The sequence below is a fragment of the Balaenoptera musculus genome, chromosome 14 (assembly GCF_009873245.2).
Source record: "Balaenoptera musculus isolate JJ_BM4_2016_0621 chromosome 14, mBalMus1.pri.v3, whole genome shotgun sequence".
Classification (NCBI taxonomy): Eukaryota; Metazoa; Chordata; class Mammalia; order Artiodactyla; family Balaenopteridae; genus Balaenoptera; species Balaenoptera musculus.
This window is the reverse complement of record NC_045798.1, coordinates 88,045,063-88,059,279: the sequence shown is the minus strand read 5'-3', so window position 1 is coordinate 88,059,279 and position 14,217 is coordinate 88,045,063. Positions and strand designations below refer to the sequence as shown.

The following is a 14,217-nucleotide window of genomic DNA, read 5'->3' as shown; positions in this document are numbered from 1 at the left end:
CAGAGCCGCCTAAAAATGTCGCAGAGAGATTGACCTCTTCATTAAGAAGGGATGTGGTCTTAAATAGAGGACTAGAAAATTCTTCTTTGCCTTTGGACCAAGTGTAGGCATGGACCACAGGCCACTTTTGAGGGTTTTCACCCTCAGCGGGGACAGCCTAGCCTCATCAAGGCAGAGAATCCACAGGCTTATCCACTGAGGTGTGCTTCTAAATAAGTACTCAGGGGTCTTATTTAAGTACCCAATACCATGCATTAAAGTCGCCAGTACTTCTTGCTAGTATAGAAATAGCCTCTCCCACGCGGAGAAAAGTGATTGTGAGGTGCACAGCTAAGTACACGCTCGCCACGGACTTGCCTCTGGAAACCCTAGTGTGTTCACTTTGCAATAATATTTCTAGAATGCGTTGATATTTTCCTGTGTCATAACTACTGCTTATTTCCATGCATAACCAACTGTTAACCTGGTTTTTAAAAATCCATTTCATCTGTAGCCAATATAAGACATCTCTTGAAACCTATTACACTGATTTCATCTCTTGACCCCTATGAGGCTCTCCCTGTCTCTCTCTCTCTCCCTCCCCCTCTTTCTCTCTTTCTCTCTTGCCATTTTGCTATGGCAGGTCAAAAGAGAGGAACTTCTTGCAGGCCCCTTACCTTGGTCCTGTAATAATATTCTCTCCACCACATCCCTCAACGTTGGTTGATTCGGCAGAAACTATCTCGTAGCCGATAGAATAGGGAAAGCGCAGTCAGTTAGGATCAAATACTGTTTAGGAAGACTTATAACAATAGAGTTCAGGTTCATTCGCAGCTCATGAAGGAGTTTCAAGTCCCTATTAATATTACGCTCCTAAATGTCACCAACAGCAAAGAAGAATAGCCGTGAGAACGTATAACTCCAAGTGGTCGGCTAGCATGACTTCTGAACGCTCCGTTGCTCCTGAAGTGATTCCCTTTCACCCTGGAGCAAACTGAGAGGACCCAACTGTGAGAGCCACAGTTAACCCCACAGAGCAGGAAAGACTCCTACTTGTAAATCCAGAGTGGAAGCGAACACGCTTGCTCTAAAAGAAAAATAAAATAAAATCTATTCCATTACAGAGTCGGAAAAGCCCTGTCAGCTCGTCACGTGAAGCTGTCTTGGAAATCTTACATGTCTGGTGCCGGCGACATTTTTAAGGAAATTTGGTCACATGATGAGCTACAGGCCCCCAGAATAGACTCCGGGAGATAACTGTTCCCTAAACCTTTCTGCTTGTTCCTTTCTCTCTGTCGTCCTTCCTTCTGCCCCCAGGCCCTCAGGGGCTGTCCCCTGCCATCTTCCCTCCCCGTGTCGCCCAGCCCCGGCCATCGGCTGGTCCATCCTCCGTCCCCCTCACGTGCCGCATCCTCTAATCCTCCCCCTCCGCTCGCCCGCCCCTCGTCCCCGCCGCCAGGAGCTCGGCCGCTGGAGGACGTGGACTCAGTGGCCGCTCTGTCCCTCTGGCAGGTCGCGTGGCTCAGGCAGAGCAGGAACCCCCTGCCCCGTCATGCCCGCAGCCCGCCCGGGCTGTGCAACGTGTGCCAGGTAAGACGGCGCCCCCCGGCGGCCAGGCCATACGGCGGGGACGGCGCAGGCGCTGCCGGGGCCTCGCCCCCAGCCCGGGAGCCTTGGCAGGTCACGTTTGTCGGACTGACCAGGGCAGCTCCTGAGGGGAAGCGAGCAAAGGAAAACGTGCAAAGACGGAAGGGGGTCCCTCGCGAGGGATGTGCGGCCTGGACTGGGGGCCCCGCCCAGACGGAGGTGGGCCCAGGGTGAGGACAAGCTCCCGGAGCGAGCCCGGCCCCCGAGGTGGCCGGCAGCCACGGCCTTGGCCCGCCTGTGGTCCCGGCTCCTCGGAGGACCGGCGCCTAAGGGACACGGAGCGCTCGCCGAGTACGAGGTGAGTGAGCTCTTCCAGGCGCCAGCCCAGCTGAGCTCCCCGGGGCAGGACCTCCTTCCCGGCTGCCCCTCGGAGCTCGTAGGGACCGTAGGGACGACCACGTGGACGGCGGGCTGGGGCGACCCCGGGGGGAGGCGCGCGATCGGCCGGGTCAGACCCAGCTCGCGGGGGGCACGGCCCCGCCTAGACTTGTGCTCTCGGACCCCAGCCGGCGCTGTGCCCGGGCATCGACCGGCCTTTCCAACCTGGGAAAGCGCAGGAGGTTGAAACCGCGTGGCACGCGACAGGAAAGCTAGTTCCGACTGAGCCCCGAGGGTGAGGATGGGGCCCCAGGAGTCTCGCTTTGGATCTTCCTCTTCAAACGAAGCAGAGGGGCCCGGGGGAGCGGGACCCAGGCAGCTGGGAGCTGTGCCCGCAGCTGAGACCCTCCGCTCCGCATGGGACGGTGTGACCGCAGGGGGCCGCGGGACCGGCTGGTCCCAGGGGAGGAGTGGATCCACACGACGTAAAGGGTCGGCTCCAGCACGTCGGTTCGGGGAGGCTGGCAGAGCGGCCGCGGAGCCCAGGGCCTGACCCCGTCGGAGGACCCGGCCACGGGAACGGTGCCCGGGCTGCTGGCTGCCGGGAGGGACTTGCCCTTAAGCCCCCTGGGGTGGGCAGGGGCGCATCTCCAGGTGACAGCTGCAGGGGGGCTGGAGGGGTGCTGCCGCCGGAATCGTGTTTCAGTTGTGACCGTCGTGCTCACCGGTGCGGAGGGCCCCTCGGTGGCTCCTTCTCAAAGCAAACACCCCCCACCCCCAGGGAGGTAGAGAGGGCCCCGTCCCCCTGGAGGCGCATAACCTCTGGGGCCCTTGGGCCTTGGCCTGGTCCAGACTCAGCCTCGAGGAAGCCAGGGCTGGGCCCCAGAGGCCTTCTGGGGGGCCCTGGGCTCCCAGGCCGAGTGCGGAGAGCCGGGGCGGACGCTCGCTGTTTCCTGGCAGCGGGGATGCGGGCGGGCAGGCGGGGAGGGCAGAGGCCCCGACGGGGACCCACATGCTCCCTGCGCCCTGAAGCCACCGGGACCCCCGTCCTCTCCTCCACGGGACACATCGCCATCAGAAAGCAGGCCCGCTCCACCGAGAGGCAGAGACATTGCCAGAAATCCCAGATGCACTGCAGAGCGGGGAGGGCCAGGGGCCAGGGCTGTGGCATTTGGGGATGCTAAGAAACTTACAGCAGAATGATTTTCCTCCGTTGGCGGAGAAAGAGCAGCAGCCCTGCCCTCCACAGCTTCATCCCAGACAGACCTCTGTGCCCACATGCACAAACCTGGCCAGAAATGCACGAGCTCCACACAGCAGCCCCAGGGACGCAGCATGGGGGCCGGGCGTCCGCGGCCTCCAGTTACGGGCCTTTGCCTTTGCCGTTTGTTCACTCTGTCTTCCTCCAGCGCGCTGGATTCTTCAGTATTTCAAGAAAGAGCTTATGTTTCTCGGAGCGTTAACGGCCCCGGACACGGGAAAGCACTGAAGGGCCAGGTGGCACGAAGTGGTTTCAAAATACGACAAAGGGCACGTGGAGTAGGCTTGTGGAGGGGACAGGAGCCGCGGCGTGAGGCCACGGCCGAAGAGATGGCGCAGGGGCTGGGGATGGCGGTGCGGGACCACCTGGCGGCTCGGGACCGAAAGCTTCCTCCTTCCCCTGCGGTTCAGAAACCTAAAGTCGGTGAGCGATGTCAGGCTGGCGTCCTGCACCCGGACATCCTTCTCTCTGTCTGTCTGTCTCTGAACAAACACACCAGGAAGGGTGAGAAAGTCCCACCTACTACACGCCAAGGAACGAGTGGGCTCAGCACTGTGGCTGTGCTTCCAGGACTGGGTCCCCTGCGAGGAATCCCTTGATTCCAGGAGCCTGAACACTTCTCTTGATTCTGACACAGGGCTGACCTTGAGGGCTGGAAGAGGACCATGGAAGGTGGGAAGCCCAAGGCCACGCATGAAATAATATTTGAGGACCCAAAAGCAAGTTGGGAAAGCACGAATTCCAAGGCAGAATCAAGGAGCAAATATACAACAGGGAAGACAGCTCCGTGGGGAGACAGGCAGAGCCTTTCCTCTGGTTTCTCCATCATGGCACCCTGGCTCCGCACGGCTGGGCCTCTGGAAGCTGCGTGACCCAGAGCGCCTGGCACCTGCGATGGAAGGAGCTGGAGAGGCGCCCAGGGCGAGGAGCGCGGGGCAAGTGCCTCGCCCGAGTGACCCCCGTCCCACCCACACCTGCACGTCTGGGCCCTGGAGATGCAGGAAGAACAGAGGGGGAAGCCCTTGTCCCCACGCCCGTCAGCTGCTCTCACTGGCTTCCTTAAGCCCCTCTGCCTGCGTCCCACAGACCCCGGGAACCGGTCCTCGTGGCCTGGAGAGGACACTGCCTGGACGCCCGGCCCGGGAGGTGCCCAGAGGTTCGCCCAGAGCCGCCTGCCCGCTGTGACCCCCCAGCCAGCTGTCCCCAGGATGCTTGGGGGTTAAGGAGTGGGACTCCTAGCCCCTGGAAGAGCTCAGGGTAAGGACGGAAGCCCGCGTGGTAGGTCTCATTCACTGCTCAGCCTCCGTGTGTCTGCTCTGAGCCTCCTTTCCTGGCCTGAAAAGCACACGACAGCAGAAATAACCGCCTGCCCTGCCGACGCCCCGGGCCCCCGTGCTGAGGGAGAGAAACATCTGGAAGCCGCCGGCGCATCGAGGGCGCGTCAGGCCCGCTTCCCGCAGGGACCCTGAGAGGCCGCCCCAGCTCTGGCTGTCACCTCCTGGGTTCCTGCTCTCAGGCCTCAGTTTCCTCACCCAGAAGGCAAAGGGGTCAGAGTCGGTGACTGGAAACATCTTTCTGAAGACTAAGACTCCATGGTTATTTCCTCAGGTCTCCAGGGACCTCTCATAAGCCCAGCCCCGCCAGCCCCGAGGTGCTCGGGGTGACTCCGTGCCTTAGGCTTGTGGGCTCTTGTTCTGCTCCCGGGAGGCACGGCCCCCAGACCCCAGGCATCACTCACATGGAAAGCCTTCCAGAGGCTTCCCTCGTGTTTAGCCGTCAGGTTTTCTCAATTGATTTCTTCACGATGCCCAAGCAAATGGCTCTGACCAGAGCTGGATGGATTTGATGGGCCCTGGAGGTCTGGCCATGGGGACCCAGAGCACAGCAAGTGGGGCCCTGCCCACCTGGGCGGAGGCCGACTGGTCGTCCTGGGGCCGGGCCTCTCCTGGGGGACCGTGGTCTACTCCCCCCACCACCCCCGCGACGGGCTGCCCCCCAGTGCAGCTGCGCCCGGGCCCGCGGCCTTCACTTGCAGGAAAGCCTGTTGCAACTTGGCTTTTCTTCCAAAATAATCTTCCAGACTCTGCATCCCTTAAACCACTTGCTGTCATTCTGCGCAAGGAGACTACTGAATTCTAAGCCAAGCAAAGGCTTCCGGGCGATTGTTTGGTTTACGCCTCTGCTGAGCTGATAGTTTGATGTTTATGCTGGGAAGTCTTCTGCGTACTTTCCACACATTGAGGTCTTTAAACATGGGTGCCTGGGCGCAAGGAAAAGAGCCGGAGCGGTTAAGACCGACATCTAGCCTGTCCTCCCGCCGTTGTGGAAGGAGACACGGGAGGCCTCCACCCCCACGTTCAAGAGCGTCGCTCTCAGCGCCAGCCCGGCCGGCCTGAGTTCGGGAAATGGCGGTGAGCCTGCCCTGTGGGGACGAGGAGCCCAGGCCTCCGGCTGTGAGCTCTCCCGGGCTGCCCGAGACGAGGAGGGAGGAGCTGCCCATGGGACAAGCGCGGGTGGCCTGGGCACCAAAGAGGGAGCCTCACGTCCCTGGCGGGACGGCCCAGGGGCGGCCGCGCATCCCGTCTGGACGAGAAGACGGAGCTGTGGGTGGAAAACACAACGGTCGGCGGCGTCCTCGCCGACGTGGCGGCAGCTGCCACCTCTGGCCGGGCCCTTGTCACCGCGCCGCCTCCTCCTCCACCATCCTGGCCCGCGAGCGGAGGCCGGGCCTCGGAGCCCCGCCCGAGGTCCGCCCCCCTCGGGCCACGCAGCCACCACACGCTCCCTGAACGAGCGGACGCGCCGGCTGTGACACGTGACCCCGACTTCCTGTGTGCCGGTGTCCAGGGTGACCTCATGACCGCATCCCAGCTTTCGTTCTGTCCTTGCCAGGAGGCCTCTGAGCCCGGTCTGTGGACGGCCGTCCCGTGGAGGCAAAGCCATGGGCGCAGAGGCGGCGGGGGCTTCGGTGTCCTCGTTTCCGGTGAAACATCACGGAGGAAACCAGAAGCTGCCGTGCTTCCCGCAGCCCGCCGCCTTCGGCTTCACAGGCTGCTAAGAGGGTAAACTCTCCAGCTTGGAAACCGGCGCCTCTAATCACGGGCCAGGCAACAGCCCCAGCTGAGCGGAGGACCAGGGACGACGCACACCTCCGCACAGACCGCGCCCCGCCGGCCTTCTCATTGCCAGTATCTGAGAAGAGACGTGTCACCAGAACAGGCAGCAGGTCACCAAACATCTCCACCTCAACGAAGGTCTGCCTGTGAATCTCTCCCGTAACTGAGAAAAGCCCGCTGCTGATACTGCACGGCTTTCTCTAAAGAAAGAAGAAGCCCACGGCTTTAATTAAACTCCTTCGAGTCAATGATTCAGGAACAAACATATTCTTAAACTTGCCAAGGGCAAAAACGTAGGGCAAAACTGCGTAGGTCATTCAGACGGCAAAGAATTCTCTCCCGACTGCAAAATCTAAATGCCTTGACCTTGCCAGAAAAAATCTAATGCTCTCTCTTGAGGCGTATTAGAAGCTGTTTGACCAGAAATGGAGCACTTGCTTCCTCTGAAAAACATGTATACACAAAACTAGGAGCGCGCCCAAAAGGCCCAAGATAACCTCGTGATCCAGTGATTTCTGGGAACGGCCAGAGAGCATCGTGCGGTCAGGGTGTGGGGATTAAAACACGCCGTGTTCATCAAGACCAGCTCTGAAAGGGGGAGACTCATAGCTCGAAGAGTTTCCAGCCAGATGTGTCATGTCTTCTACAGGCCTGTGACCTTTGGGTCACATGCTCTAGTCCAGAGTACTTATTTTACTGGCAACTAGCTCAGCACCTGGGCCAGTCGCCACAGGGGCATAAAGCTGCCACAGCCCGTCCTTCCAAAGGGCTACAGAGAGGTAGAAGGGCAGACAGACAGGGCAGCCACGGACAAGAGTCATTCAGCACAAGATATGCTGCTGCCTCCTTCAGGAAGTCCTTAAGGAGGACAAATCACCGAAACAAGATTTCTGAGGGCGGTGAAGGAGTTTTATAAACCATCAAAAGAAGTGTGAAGCAAGAGGAAAAAGGCAGAAAAAGTATATCCGTTTCATAGTGAACTACGTGTCGTGGTTCTTAAATATAAAGAAAACAGTACGGAAGAAGCATATTTGGTTTTCTTAGCACTTTCACAAGAAAAAAAATCATTTTATTGATCCCAAGTCTTACTCTGTTGTTCTCCCTTATTGTCGGCAGTTCAGAAAAACAGTGACACCGTTGTAGTCTGTGGTTCCAAACAGGTTAAAGAGATGAACCGCTTAGCTGCCTGGATCTGGGTTTCTTGAGGGTGCCACAAAATCAAAGATTTCTCTGGCGGAAGAAAGGAGAATGCAAGTTCCTCTGCTCCCTGTGTCTCTGGACCACTGGTGAAACCATCTACTAAAGGCGTGTATCCTTAATGCCACTTGGTGGATATGTGCACAATTCTGTCGTGTTCAACCTGTAAATTGAAGGATTAAGTATCAAAGATGTTTGTTCCTTGGATGGCTGGTTAGTTGGATGCTTTTAACCACACGAACAAAATAGAACGTTGCAGACTGTACAGTCCGCTTGGATTGAGGCATAACTTTTCCATTGAAAGAGGGAGCTGATCGAGCCCCAGTTTTAATTACGTAGAACTGCATCCTTCCAAATAACAATGAACCTGAAAAATCTCATCTCTCTCACTAGATGTGCCGCGCATTTGTCCTATCCAGTTACCAGTATTTACCAACATAAGTAGGAACTCGTTTTCTAGTAGAGCAGTGATTACAGCTTTCCCAGTTCTCTAGATATTAACCGACATCTCTGATTGATGCCACTGAGAGACACTAATTTGTTTTTCTTATATCTGAGCACATTTTTGTTTCTAGCGCACCACACCTTCACAGGTTAACAGGAGGTAAGTCTGCAAACTTGGAAAAGTTCCTCTCCCTTCCCTTTGGTCACGTGGCTGGCCCGTGATTTCTCTACCTGCTGCTACTGTTTGGTTTGGGACATTGCTTCTCGTGCACGTGGACTCCACAGGGATCTCGGATGGCGCAGCAGATTAAAACATGGAGCTGGGGCTGAAAGGAGACCGCAGGCCCTTCACTTAACCCCTTTGAGTATCCACTTCCACATCTGCAAAATAAGGTGGCCACACAGAGCAACATTTTTGGTCTATGACCAGCTGGGGTGAAAATAATAATGCGTCCGCCCCGTGTTTTCAAAGCAAGTAGAACCACTTTCTTTGCTCCTTTTTTTATATTGGATCCTTCTAGGGACACAGGGAGAAACGTGCGTTCCTGGAACTTGTATGATTGACTTGACTAAGAAAGTGCCAGTAAGAAAATGGTCACTGCTTTTAGCCAGTGGATGACCATCTGGACATATTTGAGACAGATCCACAGAGAGGCCACTGCGGCTGTGTCATTCTGACACGGCACCAGGACCTCTCACTGAGTGAGGCAGGCTGCACAGGGCCTTGGCCGCCTCAGTTTTCCCTTCACAGGGTTAGGAGTTTGCTGATGGGCCAGACCCGGGGCACCTCGGAGGTACCTGTAGCCACAGACCCCGACGGATGGTGGGTTGAGGTGCCCTGGCATGAGGGCACCTGCGTCAGTCACCTCCGTGAAAATGCTCGATTTCAAGTTTAAAAAGGGCAGCAGTTTCCAAATAGCAGCTCCATGCAGAACTCGTGTCTGCTCACATCACATAGGAAAGATGGAGCAGGTATTACCAACACTAGTTATCAGACACACATTGTCTTTAAAGGACCAGTTTCTCCCAGACTAGCACACAATAAGACAGAGTAAGAGCGCAGGAAGAGAACATGCTTCCTGTTAATGCCTGCGATCTGAGGGAAGCCAGAACACAATTATGATATTTAAAAGACGTTCTCATCTTGTAACGAGCCTCAAATCGTCACACCGGGTTTTAAAGTACCAGGGAGAGAGCTGGTCCTATAACAGGCTCGTAGTCTCCTGTGTAGCTACTATAAGCCATGAGTCTACACCTGGGCGGTCCTCAGATGCTTTTCCTTACGCTTGTGTATCTAATGATGTTATTCTCCTGGTCCCTCCTTTGCACTCATCCGATGTCATTCATCCGGAGGAAGAGGCAAGCAAACTAAAGCCTGGGCAGAGAGAGGGGAGACCGCCTGGGCTCGTAGGGTCCAACAGGCAGCACACCGGTGCCTCTCAGGTGCAGAGCCCGGGAGGGGTGGACGCAGAGGGGGGGGGAAGCGTTCCAGAGCCACGGATTCGCTCTGATTTCCATCACTGGCATTCTGTTGGTGGATTCAGGAAAGAGTTTAAATTCCTCTCACAGACAAGAAATAAACGCTAGAACTCCTTTTTTTTTTCCCCCTAAGCACAAAACCCCAGACACAGTGAATACTAATTTTTTCAAGAGGCAGCGTTTTCTTCTGAGAGGGACCGACTCTATCCATTTGTTTCTAATCAAATGCAAATGCAAATGATGATGCTGGCATATATCTCATCCCTATTTTCAGAAGACAGCCGCTGGAGTCAAGGGAATGAATCTTTACCCAATCTGATGACCACTGATCTTCAGATGTGTCAGGCGAAAACTAATCCCCTGCTATTACTTGCAAGTTTAAGGACTCCCAGCTCTTCAGCAAATTGGAAAAACAGTTTAAAAATCCTTCCCGCTATCTGGAGACGGGACTGGAAAGCAGCTGGGAAGCCAAGTGCACGAGCCCCCCCTGTTGGTGAAGGACATTATCACAAGTGGAGGGAAAATTAATCAATTTTTCAAAACCAGTACAATGAAACAGGCTAATGAAAAAAAGCAGTTTATGTTAAAAATTCATGAAATGGTTGTCCTTTATCCCATGGCTTTCCTCCCGCAGTGTTTAAATTTTTTAGCATAATGTTATTTTATTTGCCACCAAGAAGTTTATTGTTGTTTTGTTAATCATGATGCCAAAAAAGAGTAACACGTCAGTGCCACGTAACCCTGCGTGTGCTGTGATCACGTGCCGAGGCCCCTACACGACTCACGTGTTCACGTGTGCAGACAACCAGGTCTCCACGTGGTTCATCAGAGTGTGAACCAAGTCACCCCAAGAGGTAGGATTTCTTCTACAAACTTCTTGGTATTTGAAATCCCTATGTAATAAGCACTATTTTTCTAAACAACCTGAGTTTTCATTTTTAAAAAACTGGACTAATTTTCTAATTTCACTTGTCCCAGATATTCAGCTCCACGTATTTTGGAGAGAGCGTGTTCACGTCCTAACCTCAGGTGTAGACCGGCACGTGGGGCGCGGGCCCTGTGTCCGGCCCCGTTTCCTTTTCTGATTGCTCACGCTCAGAGGGGTGGCCACTCCCCGCCCCGCCCCGGCTTTGGGGTGTCGGGTTCGGATTTTCCGGTAGGACTGACCTTCGAATTCCTCCTTCGCCTTTTAATCACTTACAAATAGATGAGCTACTTGGATCAGGATAGACACGGACAAAGAGACACCATTCCTGGCAAATAACTGTAAGATGTGAGCAGTTCTGCCTCTTCTATCCTTTCTGGACACAGACAAGAAGGGCTGCATCGGAGAATCACTGACCCTTCCTGAGTTCGGGAGCCGAGTCCAGGGGGCTCCTTAAAGGGAAACTTGTGTGTCCCAGGCTCTGGGGGCAGAGGCCGGGGACCCAGGGGTGGAGGGAGGAGATGCAGGCAGGGGACTGGCCGCGGCTCCGGGGGTGTCGGCAGCCTCACTCGCGCCCCGTCCTCCCCCCACTGGGGTCACCTTCGCACCCAGACGACCCCGCCGTCATCCCCCGTCCCCTGCGGCCCCTTCCCTCCCCAGACTGTTTCCTCCAGGACAGAAACAGACCCCCTTGTTTACAGTGAGGCATGGAAGTAAGTACCCACTCCCTACAAATTGTGAAATATAACAAATAAGCCAAAACGCACTGTTTTTAAGTACCCCGCCGCTCCTGCCAGGGGCTCCCACCGCTGCCCGGGAGGCAAGGCTGGCCCTGCTCCGCCCGTGAACTGAGCGGCGACAGCAGAGGTGCCCTGCGCGGCCGGAGCCTCCCCGCCCGGCGCCCCTCGAGGTGGGCGTGGACCCCTTTCCTCAGCGCAGGCCGGCCTTCGATATGGCCTCAGAGTCACGACCCCCCCCCCCCCCCCCGCGCCAGGCTCCTTCAAAGAATAAAGGATGCTCTTCAGGCTGTGGGGGAGGAAGCTGGGAGCCGGCATCCCCGCAGCCACCTGTCGGAGGCTGGACCACATCAGCATCACAGGGTCCGAGTCAGAGCACGTGACTCAGCACAAGAGCCAAAGGGTGGAAACGACCCAAGTGTCCATCCGTGGATGCATGGGTGAACAAAATGTGGCTTACGCAGGCAATGGGATATGACCCGGCCTTAACAGGAAGGAAATTCTCACCCAAGCGACAGCGTGGCTGAACCCTGAGGACGTTACACCAGTGAAAGAAGCCGGTTGCCACCGGACAAACACTGTGTGATTCCACTTGTATGGGGTCCCCTGAGCCGTCACATTCATAGAGAGAGTAGGATGGGGCTTTCCAGGGGCCGCGGCAGAGGATGGGGAGTTTGTGTCTACTGGGTACAGTCTCAGTTTGGGAAGATGGAAAAGTTCTGGAGGTGGATGGTGTAATGGATACACAACATTGTGAATGTACTTAAGGCCACTGAACTGCGCACTGAACGACGGCAAGATGGTAGATTTCACGTTACGTATGTTTTACCACAATAAAAAAAAATTAAGGGTGACAGATGCAGCACTCCCCTCCCCTGCCACTGTGTAAAGGCGTCATCACCATGGCAACCGAGGCGCGTTTCTCAGCTCTTCTTCCTGTGCTCACCACAGAACTTTTCAGTGAAGCATAAATAAACAGATTAAGCAGCAGCCCTAGAGTCTTAGGAAACGCCCTAATACGTAAACCTCGCTGGAGAATTATTTTTCTTTCCTTGGCTGCTACTCAGAGGTGGCCTCTTAGTAAAAGTTGAGAGCTAAAAATTCTCTCAGCGAGTCTCTTGTTTCAACCCCGTGCTTTCACATGTGAGGAAACAGAAGCCCCAGCGCTTGGCGTGCTCGGTTCGCAGGGGATTTTGTGTCAGGACCAGAGCCCTCCAGCCCCCAGAGGCTTGCTCTTTCCAGGAGGTCCCAGTAGAAAGAGGGTTTCTTTGTTCCTTTGTCCACTTCTATTTGCTGAGCCAAACTGCCAGAAGCTTTAGGGGAATCAAGTAGAAGTTTTTCTTTTTTCCTCCAAAAACTTAAAATCTAGCTGGAGACCTGGAGACGTAAGATGGATGTTGGGAGAAGGCCAGACCCCCCCACGCGGAGATCTCCGACCGGGAAATTCACGGCACGACATAATGTTGCCATCGCCGACTTCGGGCCAAGTAATGACAGACCGTGTTAAACGGACTTATTTTATTTTATAAATTAACATACAGTAAAATTGGGTTGTTTCTGGTGTACACGTCTGTGAATTTTAACACACGTGTAGTTTCATGTGGCTGCCACCACAATGAGGGTACATCACCCCACAACCTCCCTCCCACTTCACACCACACCCTTCCCTCCCCCATTCCTGACCCCTGACAACCACTGCTCTGGTCACCCTCCCTGTAGTGTACTCTTTTGAAGAAAGTCACGTGTATGAGATCATACTGTATGAAATCTTTTTGGAATGGCTTCTTTCACTCAGTACAATGCCTTGGAGATGGCTCTGAGTTGTTGCTCCTTTTTACTACTGCATAGTATTCTGTTGCACGGACGTACCACAGTCTGTTTATCCCTTTACTCAGTGACGAACATTTGGGTTGTTTGCGGAGTTGGTGATTACGAATTGAGCTGCTATAAACATCCATGTACAGGTTTTTGTGTGATCATAAGCTTTCATTTAAGATTCAAATTATTTCCATCAAAAGATTGGAGACTAATATATTCATTACAAAAATCACTTCCAAAACTATGTAGTTTTTCTTTTATCATTCAAAGCAGGAAGTGGGATTGCTGGGTCATATGGTAAGTATTGATACATGGTTAGCTTTATAATAACTGTCAAATTGTTTTCCAGAGTGAGGGTACCATTTTGCATTCCCACCAGCAAAGCATGAGAGTTCCAGTTGCATTGCATCCTAGTCAGCACTTAGTATTGTCAGTATCCTTTATTTTAGCCATTCTAATAGGGGTGTAGTGGTGTCTCCTGATGGTTTTGATTTGCATCTTACTAAGAGCTAATGATGCTGGGCATCTTTTCATGTGCTTATTTGCGTTCTGCTCATCCTCTGCAGTGAAGTGTTTAGTCAAGTGTTTTGTCCAATTTTTTAACCTGGTTGTTTGTTTTTTTACCATTGCTTTTTGAGAGTTCTTTACAAGAAGGACTTGTGGTTTCAAGTCTTTTGTCATATATATGATTGGAAATATTTTCTCCATCTGTAGTTTGTCTTTTCATTCTCTTAAAGTGTCTTTTGCAAAACAAAAGTGTTAAATATTGATCAGGTTCAGTTTATCAATTTTGTTTCTTTTATGGATCATGCTTTTGGTGTCAGGTCTATAAACTTATTGGCTACCCTCACGTCATGAAGGTTTTCTTCTAAAACGCTATACTTTTACAGTGTAGATAGAGATCCATGATCCATTTGGGGTTAATTTTTGTATAGGGTGTGACTTTGGATTGAGGTTCATGTTTTAGGATATGGATGTCCAGTGGTTCCACTTCCATATGTTGAAAAGACTATGCTTTCTCCATTGAATTGTCTTTGCACCTTTGTCAAAAATCACCTGGTCCTATTTGTGTGGGTCTATTTTTTGACTCTACTGTGTTCCATTGAGCTATGTGTCTACCCCTCCTCCAGTACGACACTGCCTATAGCTACGTAGGAAATCTTTAAATCAAGTGATGCGGTTCCTCTGATTTTATTCTTCTTTTTCACAGTTGTTTGGCTATTTTGGTTACATATAGTTTCAAGGTTAGTTTTTCTATATCTAAACAAAATCCTGCTAGGATTCTGAGTGGCAGAG

General features: G+C 53.7%; 1 protein-coding gene across 4 annotated transcripts in view; it reads left to right on the top strand.

The window, feature by feature from the left end:
* LOC118906695 (myelin basic protein) overlaps nucleotides 1-14,217 on the top strand; it is a 117,602-nt gene that overhangs the window by 88,909 nt on the left and 14,476 nt on the right. For 2 of the 4 annotated variants that reach the window (XM_036874255.1, XM_036874254.1), the window contains exon 5: nucleotides 1,492-1,569. The exons of the other annotated variants lie outside the window; for them this stretch is intronic. In XM_036874255.1, coding sequence (XP_036730150.1) covers nucleotides 1,492-1,569 — 78 coding nt within the window. The remainder of the gene's footprint in view (nucleotides 1-1,491; nucleotides 1,570-14,217) is intronic. 4 annotated transcript variants of the gene reach the window in all.